A 13,433-nucleotide genomic window follows, 5' to 3' on the forward strand; every position below is an offset into this window, starting at 1 on the left:
GGAGACATTCAGAGGCATGGAAGGCATCGAGATCGCTTTCCTTGAAAGGTTAGGTGCTTTACTACCTTTTGGAAAAACTCTGAGATGACAAAAGGAGTAGAAGAAAAGAGGTCGCTATATCCAACTCCCTGTGTCTTTACTCCTGCAACATACTTTTTAAACTTGAAAGAAAAGCCTTCTAGATATTATGCTGAAATGGGATGGAGTGGATTAAAGGAAGCAAAAGGCAAGAGGATCCAGAGATCTGAAAGTCAGTATTTGTCTCCTTTATTTCTTTTTTAGAACTCTAGGGCCAACAGTGTCACTTTTGTATTAAAGAACAAGGAAGTAGAGACCTATTGTGTGTGCATGGTGGTTATATAGAAAAAGCCATATGTTGAAATGCTGTTTCTACTTCCCTCTGCACCTGGCTTTTCTCCCTCTTAAAGCTGACTCAGCCTTACCTTGCTTCCACATAGTGTCTAAGGGTCCTTTGAGTTGCAGATTCAACAACAAAGAGAAGAGTGGAAAGGTGGTGGTTCAGTACTTGGTTTGTAAATAGATGGAAGTGTCTACAAGGTCTTATCTGCTTTTCTGTCAGCATTTATATTAAATGATAAATTAATGGAGAACACTTTGAAATATCTCTCATTTTCTGTTTGGGATGAGTGTGCGTTCTCTTCTCGATTTTGTGTGATGTGTAAGACTGGGCACGACCGACTGTGTAAGCCTTTCTCCAGGTCAAGGTGTGTTTGTTCTCTGCCGGGCTGGAGCAGAAGAGATGCCAAGTAGCAGAGGAGCCACGTGCCTCTGTTTGGGGGTCTGGTCTGTTCTCCTCTGACTCTACCTGTAAGCAAAGTGGCTTCTTCAGGTGTTCAACAGAGGTGAACAAGAAAGGATACTCAATTAGCAAAATGAATTATTTTGCTCGAAGAGAGTCTACATATTTGAAAAACAGAACAAAACAAGCCCTTCAGAGCAAGGAGCAAGCAGTGTGCCTCTCATGTTGAGCCTGCTTTGGAACTTGCCGTAGAGTGAGAATAAGGATTGCCCCACAGTCTAGTTTGTGGGTTTTATTCTTCTCCTTTCACTCCTGTTTGTGGGCTTTAGTAAGTCAGTAGCTGGCTATAAATCTGAGACTGGCTGAACAGAGTCTGATATGGAATAAGCTGCTGCTTTGCTGAAAAATTATTCCTTCTCCTGTTCCAGGGCAAGCACAGCCTTCTGCCCTGGGAGTTCATGCATATGTTTATTACTTCTATCTTTACTTTTGAGCTCAGGCACCGTGGATCTGGTCTGAAGCGTGTGCTTTGCTGGACTGAAGCCCATTACTGCTGACTATTAGGCCCCCTCACGCTTCCACACAGTTGTGTTTTCTTGCTGGATGGCTTGAAGCATGCAGTTCCTATAAAGGGAATTGTATTTGGTGGGCAATCCAGCAGAAAAATGGATGTTTCAGTTGGTGATGGTTTCCTTTCCACGAGTCTGAGGGTCAAGGATGCTCAGGTACTCACTCAGGAATTTAAAAAAAAAAAAAAGTGTATTTCTGCAGTGGTTGGCTTTTAAAGATCTGAAGTGCTGTGGAGAGTCAGATCCCTGTAGAAGGGAGCAGTGGCTGCTCCGCATCAGAAGACCTTTGGGGAAACTTGGAGGTCTTTGTATATGGAAAAGAGGGGAGGCCGGGTTCAGGTGGATGGCAGCTGCTGGAAATTTTTTTTTCCCCGTGCGTTGCCGTGAAACTCAACAGTGAGCACCCAAAGCACAAACCAAAATTAAGCAAATTTATGTTCCAGCTCACCACTCGGGTACGTTTAAGGGCTGTTGCCAGCTTCTCAAAAAAAGGGGCAATTCCGAGGACAGTGCAAGCATGTTGGGAAAACATGCTGTCTCCCTGCTGCTGTAAGCTGCTCTGGGCTCTTTTCTGTGAGAAGCAGAGCTTGCGATCGCCCTGCAGAGGTGGCAGGCAGCGGTGTGCCGCACCGCACAGCTCCGCGGGCACGTGGAAGAGGCAGGAGCACCCTGAAGCGAAGGGGTCCCCTGTCCTGGCTGGGATGTCTTGAGTTGTTTCTGTAACCTCCTGCCCTGTGATTATCAACTCTGACTCCCTGTCTCCTGGCCTCTGAGTGTGGGAGAGGCTCAAACTGAGGCGTGATGCCTGATCCCTCTTGCCCTAGGCCACCAGGCTTAAAGCTTTGGTGCTTGGCGATTTTGAGCGGGTGGCCCCTGCTTTGGCTCTGTGAACAGCAGCTTTGGGAGAAAAACAGTCCCTCGGCTAGAGCAAACAAGGCAGCTAATGATTTGTATTAACGCACTTGCCATTTTGGATGCTTCCTTAGGTATAGCTCTGCTCAGGCTTGAATGCTGGGTTGTTTCTTTGAGCTGAACCTGCAATAAGTTGCCACTTACATACCACGCTCAAAAAAAAAGAATACTTATCAGCCACCCGAGAGGGTCTGGCTTGGGCAGCTTATAGATTACTGCAGCCCTACAGTGTCAATTCTGAAATTAACCTCACTGTTAATAGGGCCACCGTCGTTAAAGGAAGCACTTCCATGCTCGGTTCTAGGTGTTTGGCCACTCTTCTACAGTGAAGCAGCATGCAGTCGCAATGCCGGTATACTTTGTCACACTGGTTAGAGTTCATTCACGTTAGCTTGAGGTACATGGGATGTGCAAAATATGATCGGTGTTTGCTCTCATTTTTACTGCATTAAACTAAGTATTGGGTGGATGGAAACCTGTGCTTGGATGTTTGCCTGCTGGGCGTGGAGGATCCGTAATTCCCTGCAAAGACCCTGGGACCTGCAAGTGTATGATTTGCCTTGGAAAATTAAACCAGCAGCCGCTTGGAGCAACAAGGTATGGTGTGAGAGCCCTTTCTCATAAAGGACGCTCTGCCTCCTGCTGCGGGTTGCAGATGCCCAACCTGCGGGTTACTCACCGACTTGCATTGCAGGTCTGGCCTGATCTGCGGTCAGGCAGAAAGCAATGCTGAGGAGCGGGCGTTTGTGTGTGTTGCTGGGCAGCGCAGAGAGGGAATTGTGTAGCTGTTGTGCTTGCTTTTGAAGATATCCCTGATTATAGAACTGATGAGAGAGCAAAAATGATGTTATGTTGGGCAGAGGCAGTTTTTAAGAGGGCGCTTGTGGTCCCAGGCTACGGAGGGGAACCCACGAAAGCACAGTTGGGTCCAGAGTATGTCATCCTTTCCTTCACATGCATTTATTTCCACAGTCTCTGTCCCATTTTTATTCTAGCCCTTATTGGTATAGTAAGGTCTTTTATTTCCCCCAAACTAGTTTCCATTAAGACCTGGGCTCTTACTGGAGGCCAGTAACAGGGCAGCTTTAGCACCCGCTGAGCCAGCCAGGTCCTAGGTTTTGACGTTCCGGAGGCAATGCTGTTGAATTTGTGGAGCAACCGCATTCTACATCTGAAATTGTGTTGCTCAGTCCTGCTCCCGACACTGCTGTGCGTGGGCTGGAGGTGGGGGGAGATGCTCTTAATCCTCGGCTTTCCAGTTGTGCAAGTGAAAAGGTGAGTGTAGTTAAGAGGGACGTATTTGAAACTGCAGAGTGTGAAGTGGGGCAGTTGCTCCCAACTCGTGTCTGTTTGTTTGGGAATGGGGGGTGACAGGGCTTGGGGCAGAGAGAAGCGTTTTGCTGAGCTACAAGATACCAAAGTGAGATTTACAAATACCTTAGATCATCACATTTTTATTTGAACTCTTGAAAGTTTGGGGTGGTTTTTCATGGCATGAGCACTTAATTTTCTATTGGCAAGAATTGAAGGCATCTGGCACTTGCGTGGGGTAGGTGGTCAAACTTTCCCTTGTCAGATTGAACTTTAAAACCTCTTTCAAACTAAACATTGCTTTTTTTCTGCTCTTTGCTTAACCTTCTGCAGCCGGTCATCAGCCTTTGGCCTCGGCATCCCACTCCCCTCCCACCCTCCCGTGCTTCTGTCCCAGCTCTGCTTGAGCACAGAAATCCAGTGGGAAAACTGCCTTGGACTGGTTTGGGCTCAAGCAAGACTGCCTGTCCTCCTAACGATTTGCATTTACATCCTAAAAGCAGAAGGCTGGAGGTACAGGGGCAGGTAAGAGAAACAGATTCCACTAATCTTTCACTGTAAATTAACTCCTTGTCACAGGTTCATTTCCCTTTGCGGGAGCCTATGAATTTTAGCTGCTGCCAGAGTGTTTTTTTAGTTCTGGGCATGGGCTCGAGGAGCCGTTTCAAGAGGGCCCTCCCATCCCAGCTCTTAAGAAGGCTTGCTTCTGTACAGCTCGCGAATGTGTCATGCTTGACTTTTATCCCCAACCTGTAGCAATGCTTCAGGGTGTGGAGGGCGATTCATAAGGTCAGGATGTCCTGAGTAATCACTGATTTCTTGCCTGGCTGTAAAAGAACACTGCTGATTTGCTTTGCGCTCCGTTTTTGTGGTGTGGGCGGACAGGGAAAGGCTTTTCTTCTCAAGAGCCTAAGTCAATCTCAAAATGGTTTGAGCTACTTAACGTTCGCTGGGCTCTTCAGCACGCTGCATGGGTGCTGTGGGACGTTCAGGCTGCCGTGGGTCGCACCAGTAGGTACAGCAGGGTGCTTGTTGGAGGACGAGCTGTGGGTCTGCAAGCCCAGTTACTCGTCCTTCCATGCAGCGATGAGATACAGTGGGATGGAAATGTCCTGCGCTGGCTGGAGCCCGGCCGTGTTGCGCAGCAGGCGTGGGATGGAGTTTCTGTAGACTTGCCCGGAGCCTTCTGATCTTGAGCTGAATCAGCAACTTCTTTCTTGGCTTTCTACACTTCTTACAGGGGTGAAGCAGAGGAAAAGAGCCCTTCCTAATTTTTACATTCTTCCTTGCCAGTAACCCCTTTCAGGCAGTGATGTTGTGGTAATGCTTTTGGGATCCTTCCAGAAGGAGAGCAGTTGACATATGGAGTGCGTGGCGGTGCTGCAGGGGAAAAGGGAGTGCCAAAGAGCTGTGGAGGGAGGAGGAGTGCTTTTGGGCCAAATGCTACAGTGAAGAGCTGGCCTAAGAAATAGCAAGGGCTCTTGCTCTACAGGGTAGCTGTCGCCTCTCAGGGTGGTAGTTCGCCACAAGTCTCACATCTCCCCTCTTGCAGGAAATGCTACGCACGTAGATTGGGTGTGTCAGGGGCTGAGCCAGCCTTAGTGGCTGATAAATTCAATTTAAGGCATTAGTATGAAGTCTTGTATCTCCTCTAAGTTGGAGTCTCCTCTAAGATGGAGTCAGGACTTTACTGTGAAGTAGAAACAGGGAGTGGTTCCCATTAAATCAGGACAGGATGAAGATGAGGTGCTTTCCCTGCTCTTGTGCTTTGAGTTTTAAATGCGAGAATAGCAGCACTTTGTGTGACGGCAGACACCACGATCTGCCTTTATCTTGACAGAAGCAGGCGGCTGTGCTTGCACAGGCAGGTCAGCACATGCTTGTGGACATGCTTTTCCCTGGAGGTGAGCAGGGTGACAGGGCAGGGACCGCAGCGAGGTTGTCCTTTCTGCAGTGGGACCAGCGGCAGGCACGTCAGCGCGGCTGGAGCCAGGGGGAATTAAGTGTGGGTGAGGGAGGGCTGCTGGCAGACAGCGAAGGGCCGCTCGCTGGTCCTGGCCCTAGGGCTGCGGAGCACAGAAATGTGCCTGGCGTGTTGCTGGCTGATTTTTCCTGTAGGAGGGAAATTTTTAGAAGAGCAGCGCTTCCTGGAGTACTTTCAGTTGTCTGAATAGTTTTCCTTCCTCTTGCCCTCCTGCCCTGGCTGTTGTGTTTTGTTTCTGTATTTCTGTATTTGGTTGACTTCTCTCCCCTTTTAGATTTTTTTTTTTTTGCCCTTTGTGGTGTTGCATCTACCCTAAACCTTTTGAAAGATAATCTGTTTGTTGTTACCAGCAAGAGCGGTGGCCGTGGCCTGAGCAAGTACGTCTTGTTTTGTATGTTTTCTTGCAGTACTTGTTGCTATGCTATTAGCGTATGCTAGAGACGGCCCCTTAGGGCTCGTTATGGTCTTGGTGCCAAATGAGGTAATTTCTGCTTGTGCGGAGGAACTGGAGCCGAGATGAAGTCATTGCCCGAGAGCCCCGGGGAGGGGGTTGTGAAAGAACCCAGAGGTCTCCTGCATCCCAGATCGGCCCTTGAGCCGCTCCCGTTTTCCTGCCCCCAGGTGCTGGCCCACCAGTGCTGGCAAGACCACAGACATGGAGAGCACCAGTGCTAAATGCAGCTGATCTTTAATTTAGTTATGCAGGAGGCAGCGCTTGGTAGCTGTGGCAGTGAGTATGTGGGGGCAGGCAGAGACCCTCCCAAGTTTGAAAAAGTCTTCCACAGCGAGCGAGTCCTGGGCGGGCTGCCAGCCCTTTCCAGTAGTTGTTTCCCGAGCTGCTGTGACTGTGGTCTGTGAGCTTCCTCCCACGGGGTATGTGAACAAACCCAACACAGTCACGTAAAGGGCATCTCAAAACCACAGTGCAGAGGAAATCTTGTGTGCCACTTAATCGGCCCTAGGATGGCTGATGAGGCCTTGCCAGCAGAGCTGATGGGGTGTGCAGATCCCCTGCTTTAGCAAAGGTGGAAAATACAAATTATCTTTGGTTTATTGGGAGATTTTCAGAGACTTGCTTTTGCTGGAACATGGTTATTAACGTTAGCCTACCCTCCTCAGGTACCAGGGACAGTCAATTTGCATTGAGGTGTTGTGAACTTTGGACAGGAATATCTGTGATGCACCAGCTACGCCGTACGTGCTTATAAAGTACACTTTGTAGGGATTAAAGATGCTCAACACATGGAGGGACCAGCTCCCCTGGAGACCTCTTCCTTATCACCTCTCTTCTCTGCTGTAGCGTTTCCTGCATCAGTAACTTAAATAGCGTAGAGCTGAGGTGAGCCTGAAAGCACAGACAGCAATTGAAGGGGACAGAGGAGCTCAGGTGAAGGGAGAAGAGAGACCAGGAAAACTAGGAGACTCCCCCAGCAAACCGGGGAAGGAAACACGTTCAGTCCATATGTTTTGGTACAAACTTGTCAGGGTTGAGCCTGCTGCTTAAAAAGAGGGCAGCCAGGGCTCTAGGAATGCAGAGTATATTGTTTGTAAAAGCGGTGTGTGCCCAGAGGCATGTTTGTCCTGCTGGTGGTGTCTGTCCTGATTTATCCTGCAGCTGCGGGACAGAAGGAGAATTGGAGAGGACTGTGGGGCTCCTGTCGCTCTGATGTTGGCTGAAATGGGGTCCGTGGGCTGCGGTGGCAGCGTGGGTTTTCTGGGCAGGCAAGTGTGTATAAGCACTCTCTTTCTGGTTCCAGGACAATGCATCTTCTTGTGGTGTGTCTCTTCGGTGTCTGGGGTCTGGCTGCCCCTGAGCAGTACGTCGTGGAAGATATCTGCACTGCAAAGCCACGCGACATCCCGGTGAATCCCATCTGCATCTATCGCAACCCTGTGAAGAAGCCCCAGGAGGACGAGGGGCAAGAGCCAGGGAAAGACAAGCTCCCGGAGTCTACTAACCCCCGGGTCTGGGAGCTGTCGAAGGCCAACTCGCGCTTTGCTGTTGTCTTCTACAAGTACCTGGCTGACTCCAAGGACAATGGGGAAAACATCTTCATGTCACCCCTCAGCATTTCTACAGCCTTTGCCATGACCAAGCTTGGAGCTTGTGGTAGCACCCTCCAGCAGCTCATGGAGGTCGGTGGCATTTCCTCAGCCTTTTCCTGTAGTTGTCACCAGGGTCTGAAAGACAGCAAAGGTGATAGTGGCTGACGGCTGCTAAAGGGCTCTCTGGGTCAGGGTGGCTCCCTGGCTTGGGAAGGGAGACCTTTATTTAAAAAGGCCCTGGGAAGGACATGCACGGGCTGCTTATCTCTGGATTTGTTTAGATCCCAGCTCTTTCCTCTGACTCCCTATTTGGATCCAGCATTCAGGGTGGATTTCCTGGGTTTGAGAGGTTAGTTTTTATCTGGAGGAAAGGAAGCCCATTTGGGAGATGAGGGAAGGGTAATGGGAACAGTTCGTTTCTTGCAGATCGGGCAAGCATGTAGCTGAGCAGGTAGCTAAGCGTGTTCTTACGCAAAAAGCAGGAAAAGCCATGATAAATCCCATTGGGAGAGGCTCTTTTTCACATTCCCTCTCTCACTCCCTTGGGACAAAACCAAGACACACGGGACACCCTGCAGTCCACCTGGCTTCCAGGGCTCTGCCACCCTGCGGGAGCACAGGAACATCAGTTATTTCTTGAGGGCCTCCTTGTAGTAAGTTGAAGGACAGTCTGAGCACTCAGCCAGGAATAAATAGCTTCTCTCTGCTTGTGTTGGACAGTATTTCAGCAGCACAGGAAGGGCCTGAGCTTCCCAGGCAGGGGAGCCTGTATGCAGGGAGCCTCTCCCTCCAGCTGTGGCTCCTAAACTTGGAGGCAGGAGCTCTGGTCCTAGACTGAGAGGTAATCCTGAGTTCCGGCTCTTTTGTGGGACCTGTTAGCCCCCTGCCTGTCCAAGCACCGTTCTCACTGTCAGACCTGCTCGCCTGACAACTGTGAGCGCACTCGTCTGCCATGTGGGGTTTGGTACTGCCTGTACCTTCCTCGCAGATGGGAGACTACAGCCCAGAGGGGCCTTTCTCCCTGCAACAAGGACGTGTGAATCAAACTGCTCCACTTGTCCCCACTGCTGCTGTCCTTACAAATCCTGCCTCTGGAGTTAGTCATGTTGGGGTCTCCTGATGTTATCCACGCAGCCTGGGCAGAACAGAGCAGCGAACCACATCTCCAAAATCTTCACTTGTGCCTTCCCCTCTGGGCAGCCCTTCCCACTGGAAGGGGACCCATCTCTCACTGAGCCACCCGGGATGCAGAGCTGCACTCCTAATCCCCCTTTTCCATACAAATGGGCTGGTAACACCACCTTTGCCTCGTAGGGAACGGTGCCAGAGATCCTGGATGTTTGTGTGGAGCAACGTGCTATGGGATTTTCTGTGCCTTAAAGCCCTGAGGTTGGATAGTAGAAGACAAATCGTAACTGTCCTTCCAGCTGGCAGCTGGGAGCAGATAAGAAAAAATTCACTGTGCTGCAGAAATCTGCCCTCAAAATGATTGCTACATAGTCCCATTCCCTGCAAAAATAGATAACATACCAGAATTGCTCAACAGGCCATGAGAATTGCTGCTGGGGAGGAGCAGCCTTTGGCATCATCACAGGAGGGCTTAGCGCAAACCTTGTGAGTCCTCCTGTGACCTGCACTGACCCAAGAGCCGCTTCCAGGCCCCATCAGCCCGATGCTCATCTCGTGTGAGGCTCTCGCAGGGGTCTGGTAGAGGGTTTGTGAACACTGTGCATAAACTGTGTTCATTTTAACAGCACTGGGAAAAGCCCTGTGGTTCACATGCCAAGCTAGAATCTGTTCCCTGAGAGGGGTCGGATCACACAGAGGAAAACATCTCCAAGGCCTTAGTGTGTCTTCTGCACAATCACCTCAAGGGTCTAGCTACGTCATGCCCACATTTGAGACAGACGCATACAAAATGATGCATCTTCCCCTGACAGCTGGGGCAATGAAAGGGGGTGGAGAACAGAGGCAGAGAAAGAGGCAGATTCGGGCAGGCGCCCTGCCGCTAGCGCCGGGGAAGGAACTTCAGCGAGGAGTCTTCTCTTGGGTAAGACACTGGGTCAAAGACAGTCAGGAGCCTGGACCAGTCAAAGGCAGAGTATGGAGAGCGAGGAAGCCAGGGTTAGAAAGAGGAGCAGTACCTCTGCATGCTGAGCAGTGTTTAATCCTGCATTTTGGAGTCCAAAATGCAGGGTCTTGGGCTAGCGATGTGTTGCTTTTACGTAGATTTGGGTTCCAAATTAAACATGGAGAGTGAAGCTCTGAGGGCCTGCAAATTTCTTGGCTCCACGATTTAGGCTGTTGGGCAGCCGGCAAAGGCTGCGTCGCCACTTGCTATGGGGCCTGGGAGCTGTGGGAGCACAAGAACCTGCTCATGGATTCCTTCTCGCTGGCTCCTCTAGGTCTTTCAATTTGACACCATTTCAGAGAAGACATCTGATCAGATCCACTTCTTCTTTGCCAAGCTGAACTGCCGGCTTTACAAGAAAGCCAACAAATCCTCAGAGCTGGTATCAGCCAACCGCCTCTTTGGGGAGAAGTCCTTGGTCTTTAATGAGACTTACCAGAACATCAGTGAAATAGTTTATGGAGCGAAACTCTGGCCCTTGAACTTCAAAGTGAGTTTGAACTGCCCGGGATTTCTCCTTGATTGGTTGGGGATTTTTTCCTCCCTGTCCTTCTCCTTTTGCTGCATCCTCATCCTTCGCCTGCAGGGAGTGCCACGCTCTGGGTGCGCGGGACATGGGTGAAGGCAGGGGATGCAGCTCCTCCTGTCCCAGCTCACCGTAACCACCGTCACTTCCCCACTCCTCATTTCTAAATACTGCAGCACTACACTGGAGTAGTGTCCTCCCCGAGCACACACCCTGTTAATCATGTCTCCTTCAGAAGGGATAAAAAGAGGTGTTTAAAACCCTTGACTTAACCTTTTTTGGTCTCTTCCTTCAGGAGAAGCCAGAACTTTCCAGGAAGATCATTAATGAGTGGGTGGCTAATAAGACAGAGAAGCGCATTACAGAAGTGATCCCAGAAAGAGCTATTGATGATCTCACTGTCTTGGTCCTGGTCAACACCATTTATTTTAAGGTATGGCAAACAAAACTGGGGGAAGCAACCCATTTGCCTGGGGGAAAACACGATGCTCATGTTTGTGTTTGCCCTCCTCCTCTCCCTTTTAGGGGCACTGGAAATCACAGTTCCCAGTCCCAAACACAAAACTGGATTTATTTCATAAAGCCAATGGCGAGACCTGCAAAGTCCCCATTATGTATCAAGAGTCCAAATTCCACCACGCGTCCATCCCCCAGGACAAAGTCCAGGTGCTGGAGCTGCCTTACAAAGGGGACGATATCACAATGGTGCTGGTCCTGCCCAACGCTGGGACGCCGTTGGTGGAGGTAGAGCGAGCCCTGACGTCGGAGAAGCTGCAGGGCTGGATAGACTCCATGACAGAGGTCTCTCTCTTTGTCTACCTCCCTCGCTTCCGTGTTGAGGACAGATTCAGTGTCAAGGAGAAGCTGAGAAAAATGGGGCTGGAAGATCTCTTCAGTCCGGAAAATGCCAGACTCCCAGGTCAGATGTGGAGACGGGGTGGTGCAGGGTGGAGGTGGGGGGTAACCGTTCCTCCACAGGCACCAGGGCAGTAAGCATAGCAGCATGTGAGGAACGAGAACATGAAAGCATTTAGATGTTGGTGCGGTCAATGATGGACTCTGTTGTCAGTCCCATCACGGACACGCAGCCCTGCTCTGCGCTAAGGGCATGGGAGTGAAGCAATCAGTTGTAGCTGGTGGAGGATATTCTTGTTTTAGGGCAGACATGCTTTCTGCTTGAACACAGGCCATGAAGGATAGAAGGGTGTTCTCTTGAGCTGTTGTCTAAGAACATAGTTTTAACTTTCTCCATTTTGTATTTCAGGTATCATTGCAGAGGGCCGTACAGACCTGTACGTATCTGAGGCTTTCCACAAAGCCTTCCTCGAGGTAAGCCTTGTTTTGTTCCCACGAGTGTCCTCCTCTTTGCTTTTAAAAACATGAAGCATTAAAAGAAAAAATAGCTCTGCATCCATGGCGTTCACTTCCTCAGCAATCTGGGGCGTTAGGGGGAAGTGGGAGCTTGGCACCCACCTCCCATGGGGGAGGAGGGAGAGCCCTCTACATACTGCATAATCCCTGTGTTTTAATCCCATCTTCTCTTTTGGTTGGTAGGTGAATGAAGAAGGCAGCGAGGCATCAGCTGCTACAGCTGTCGTAGTCTCCGGCCGTTCCTTCCCCATGAACAGAATAATCTTCAATGCCAACAGGCCCTTCCTGCTTTTCATCCGGGAAGCTGCCCTCAACACCGTTATCTTCATGGGCAGAATAGCTGATCCTTGCTCCTAAAGGGGCTGTCGGGGCCTCGCTCCTCCCTTCTCCGCCTCTGGAAAAGGGGCGGTAGGGTGTTGCCACAGAGCCCAGGCTGCTCCTGGGGTGGTTGGTCTTACTGTTTGGTGCAAGCTGCAGGGAGGGACTGTGTCCAGCTGGGCTGTTACCGCTCCTCTTGCTGTGCCGGGTAGGGGGCTCAGAGGGCACCTCACCTGCTCTGTCCTTCATTCAAAGGGAAGCTGAATTTTTTCCAGCACCAGTATTTTTGTGGCACCTAAGCCTGAGTCCAGCATTGCTGTCATTCTTATATCCAACCCTCCTCCCTTTCAGGCCTCAAACTGTAACTCTGATCCCCTGGTACATTAAAAACCTATAGATCTGAATGTAACAAACTGATCTCTGAATGGACAGTTTTCACTAAGTCACTCCCCAGACTTATTTAAACTTTCCTTTTTCAACAAACGGGTCCTTCCCTGCACGCCCCGGTCCCAGCAGAACAACCCCACACCGGAGAGGTCAGCGGAACAGCAGCAGCCAAATGGCATGTGCTGGCTGGGCCAGAAACACCTGCACACAGCTCTGCGTGGAACAGCTGGTAGGTGGCAGAGCTGCCGAACACCGGAGCCCTACTCGCCGACAGGTCTGGCCTGTCCCATGTGTCCAAAAAGCCTCGCGTAGCCAAGGCGGTGAATCTGTCTTTCTGAGTAGTAAGCTTTTAACTAGCTCCGTGCTAAAAGTTGCTGTAGCGGGGGTGTCTATGAACCGTGACAATGCCCAGGTAAGGCAACGAAGGTCCATAATTCTGCGTTACAAATCTGTTATTTCACCTGCAAGTTTACTCCTAGAGCTGAGGTGTCCTGGCCTGCTGCCATGCCAGATGCGTACTCTGACCTCTCGTCCACCCAAGGTGGCCGTGCTGCTGTAGGACTTCTGACAGGGTTGTCTTCAAGATGCAGAAAAAAAATGTGGTGAGCTTCCCTCTAAGATTTCTGCATTTAGAGCAGCTGTTTAAAACAAGAAGGGCAGCAAAAGCACAGTCCTGTCCTGTCATCAGTACGTGTTACAGAAGTGTTGTGTGCAGACAGCTGCTAAAACACCAGTAGGTGGCACTCCCCAGTGTGCCATTTACTCTGGATTTTGTAGAACCAGTGAAACATCTGCCTTTATAAAGGCTTCCTCTCAGCAGCAATTGCCACCGCAAGCCAAGCAATGAGGGACTTAAGTCAGATGTGCCAGTCTGCCGAAGAGCTGGGATGAGAAGATGTTTGGTCACATCTGGGAACATCTCTGTACGTGTCTGGGAACGTCTCCATAGTTTTGGAAGGTTTTGTAGCCCTCTCTCTTCTCCTGTAGGAAGGTTTGAGCCTCTGTGTTGTGTTGCAAGTGGTGCATGGTTTGGACACGGAGAGTCACCTCCTGTGTTGTGTCACCGGGCTGTACTCATCAGGCCCCTGCACACACACACGAAAAGCACTTATCCTTTT

General features: G+C 50.3%; 1 protein-coding gene across 3 annotated transcripts; it reads left to right on the forward strand.

Annotated features, from left to right (window-relative positions):
* The first annotated feature begins 753 nt into the window (after window positions 1-753).
* Window positions 754-12,341, forward strand: SERPINC1 (serpin family C member 1). Of its 3 annotated transcripts, XM_087733880.1 has the most exons (8): window positions 754-2,838; window positions 3,886-4,077; window positions 7,294-7,672; window positions 9,988-10,203; window positions 10,535-10,672; window positions 10,765-11,158; window positions 11,504-11,568; window positions 11,794-12,341. In XM_087733880.1, the coding sequence occupies exons 1-8, from the start codon at window positions 2,792-2,794 to the stop codon at window positions 11,965-11,967; spliced, it is 1,605 nt and encodes a 534-aa protein (XP_087590006.1). In that variant the 5' UTR covers window positions 754-2,791; the 3' UTR covers window positions 11,968-12,341. The 3 variants fall into 3 exon arrangements, with proteins under 3 accessions (XP_087590006.1, XP_087590007.1, XP_009461834.1); XM_087733881.1 differs by lacking the exon at window positions 3,886-4,077 and having other exon boundaries at window positions 754-3,516; XM_009463559.2 differs by lacking the exons at window positions 754-2,838; window positions 3,886-4,077 and adding an exon at window positions 3,550-3,790.
* Window positions 12,342-13,433: the final 1,092 nt, after the last annotated feature.

Source organism: Nipponia nippon, unplaced genomic scaffold, assembly GCF_047370975.1.
Source record: "Nipponia nippon isolate SJK-2023a ecotype South Korea unplaced genomic scaffold, ASM4737097v1 scaffold_5, whole genome shotgun sequence".
Classification (NCBI taxonomy): Eukaryota; Metazoa; Chordata; class Aves; order Pelecaniformes; family Threskiornithidae; genus Nipponia; species Nipponia nippon.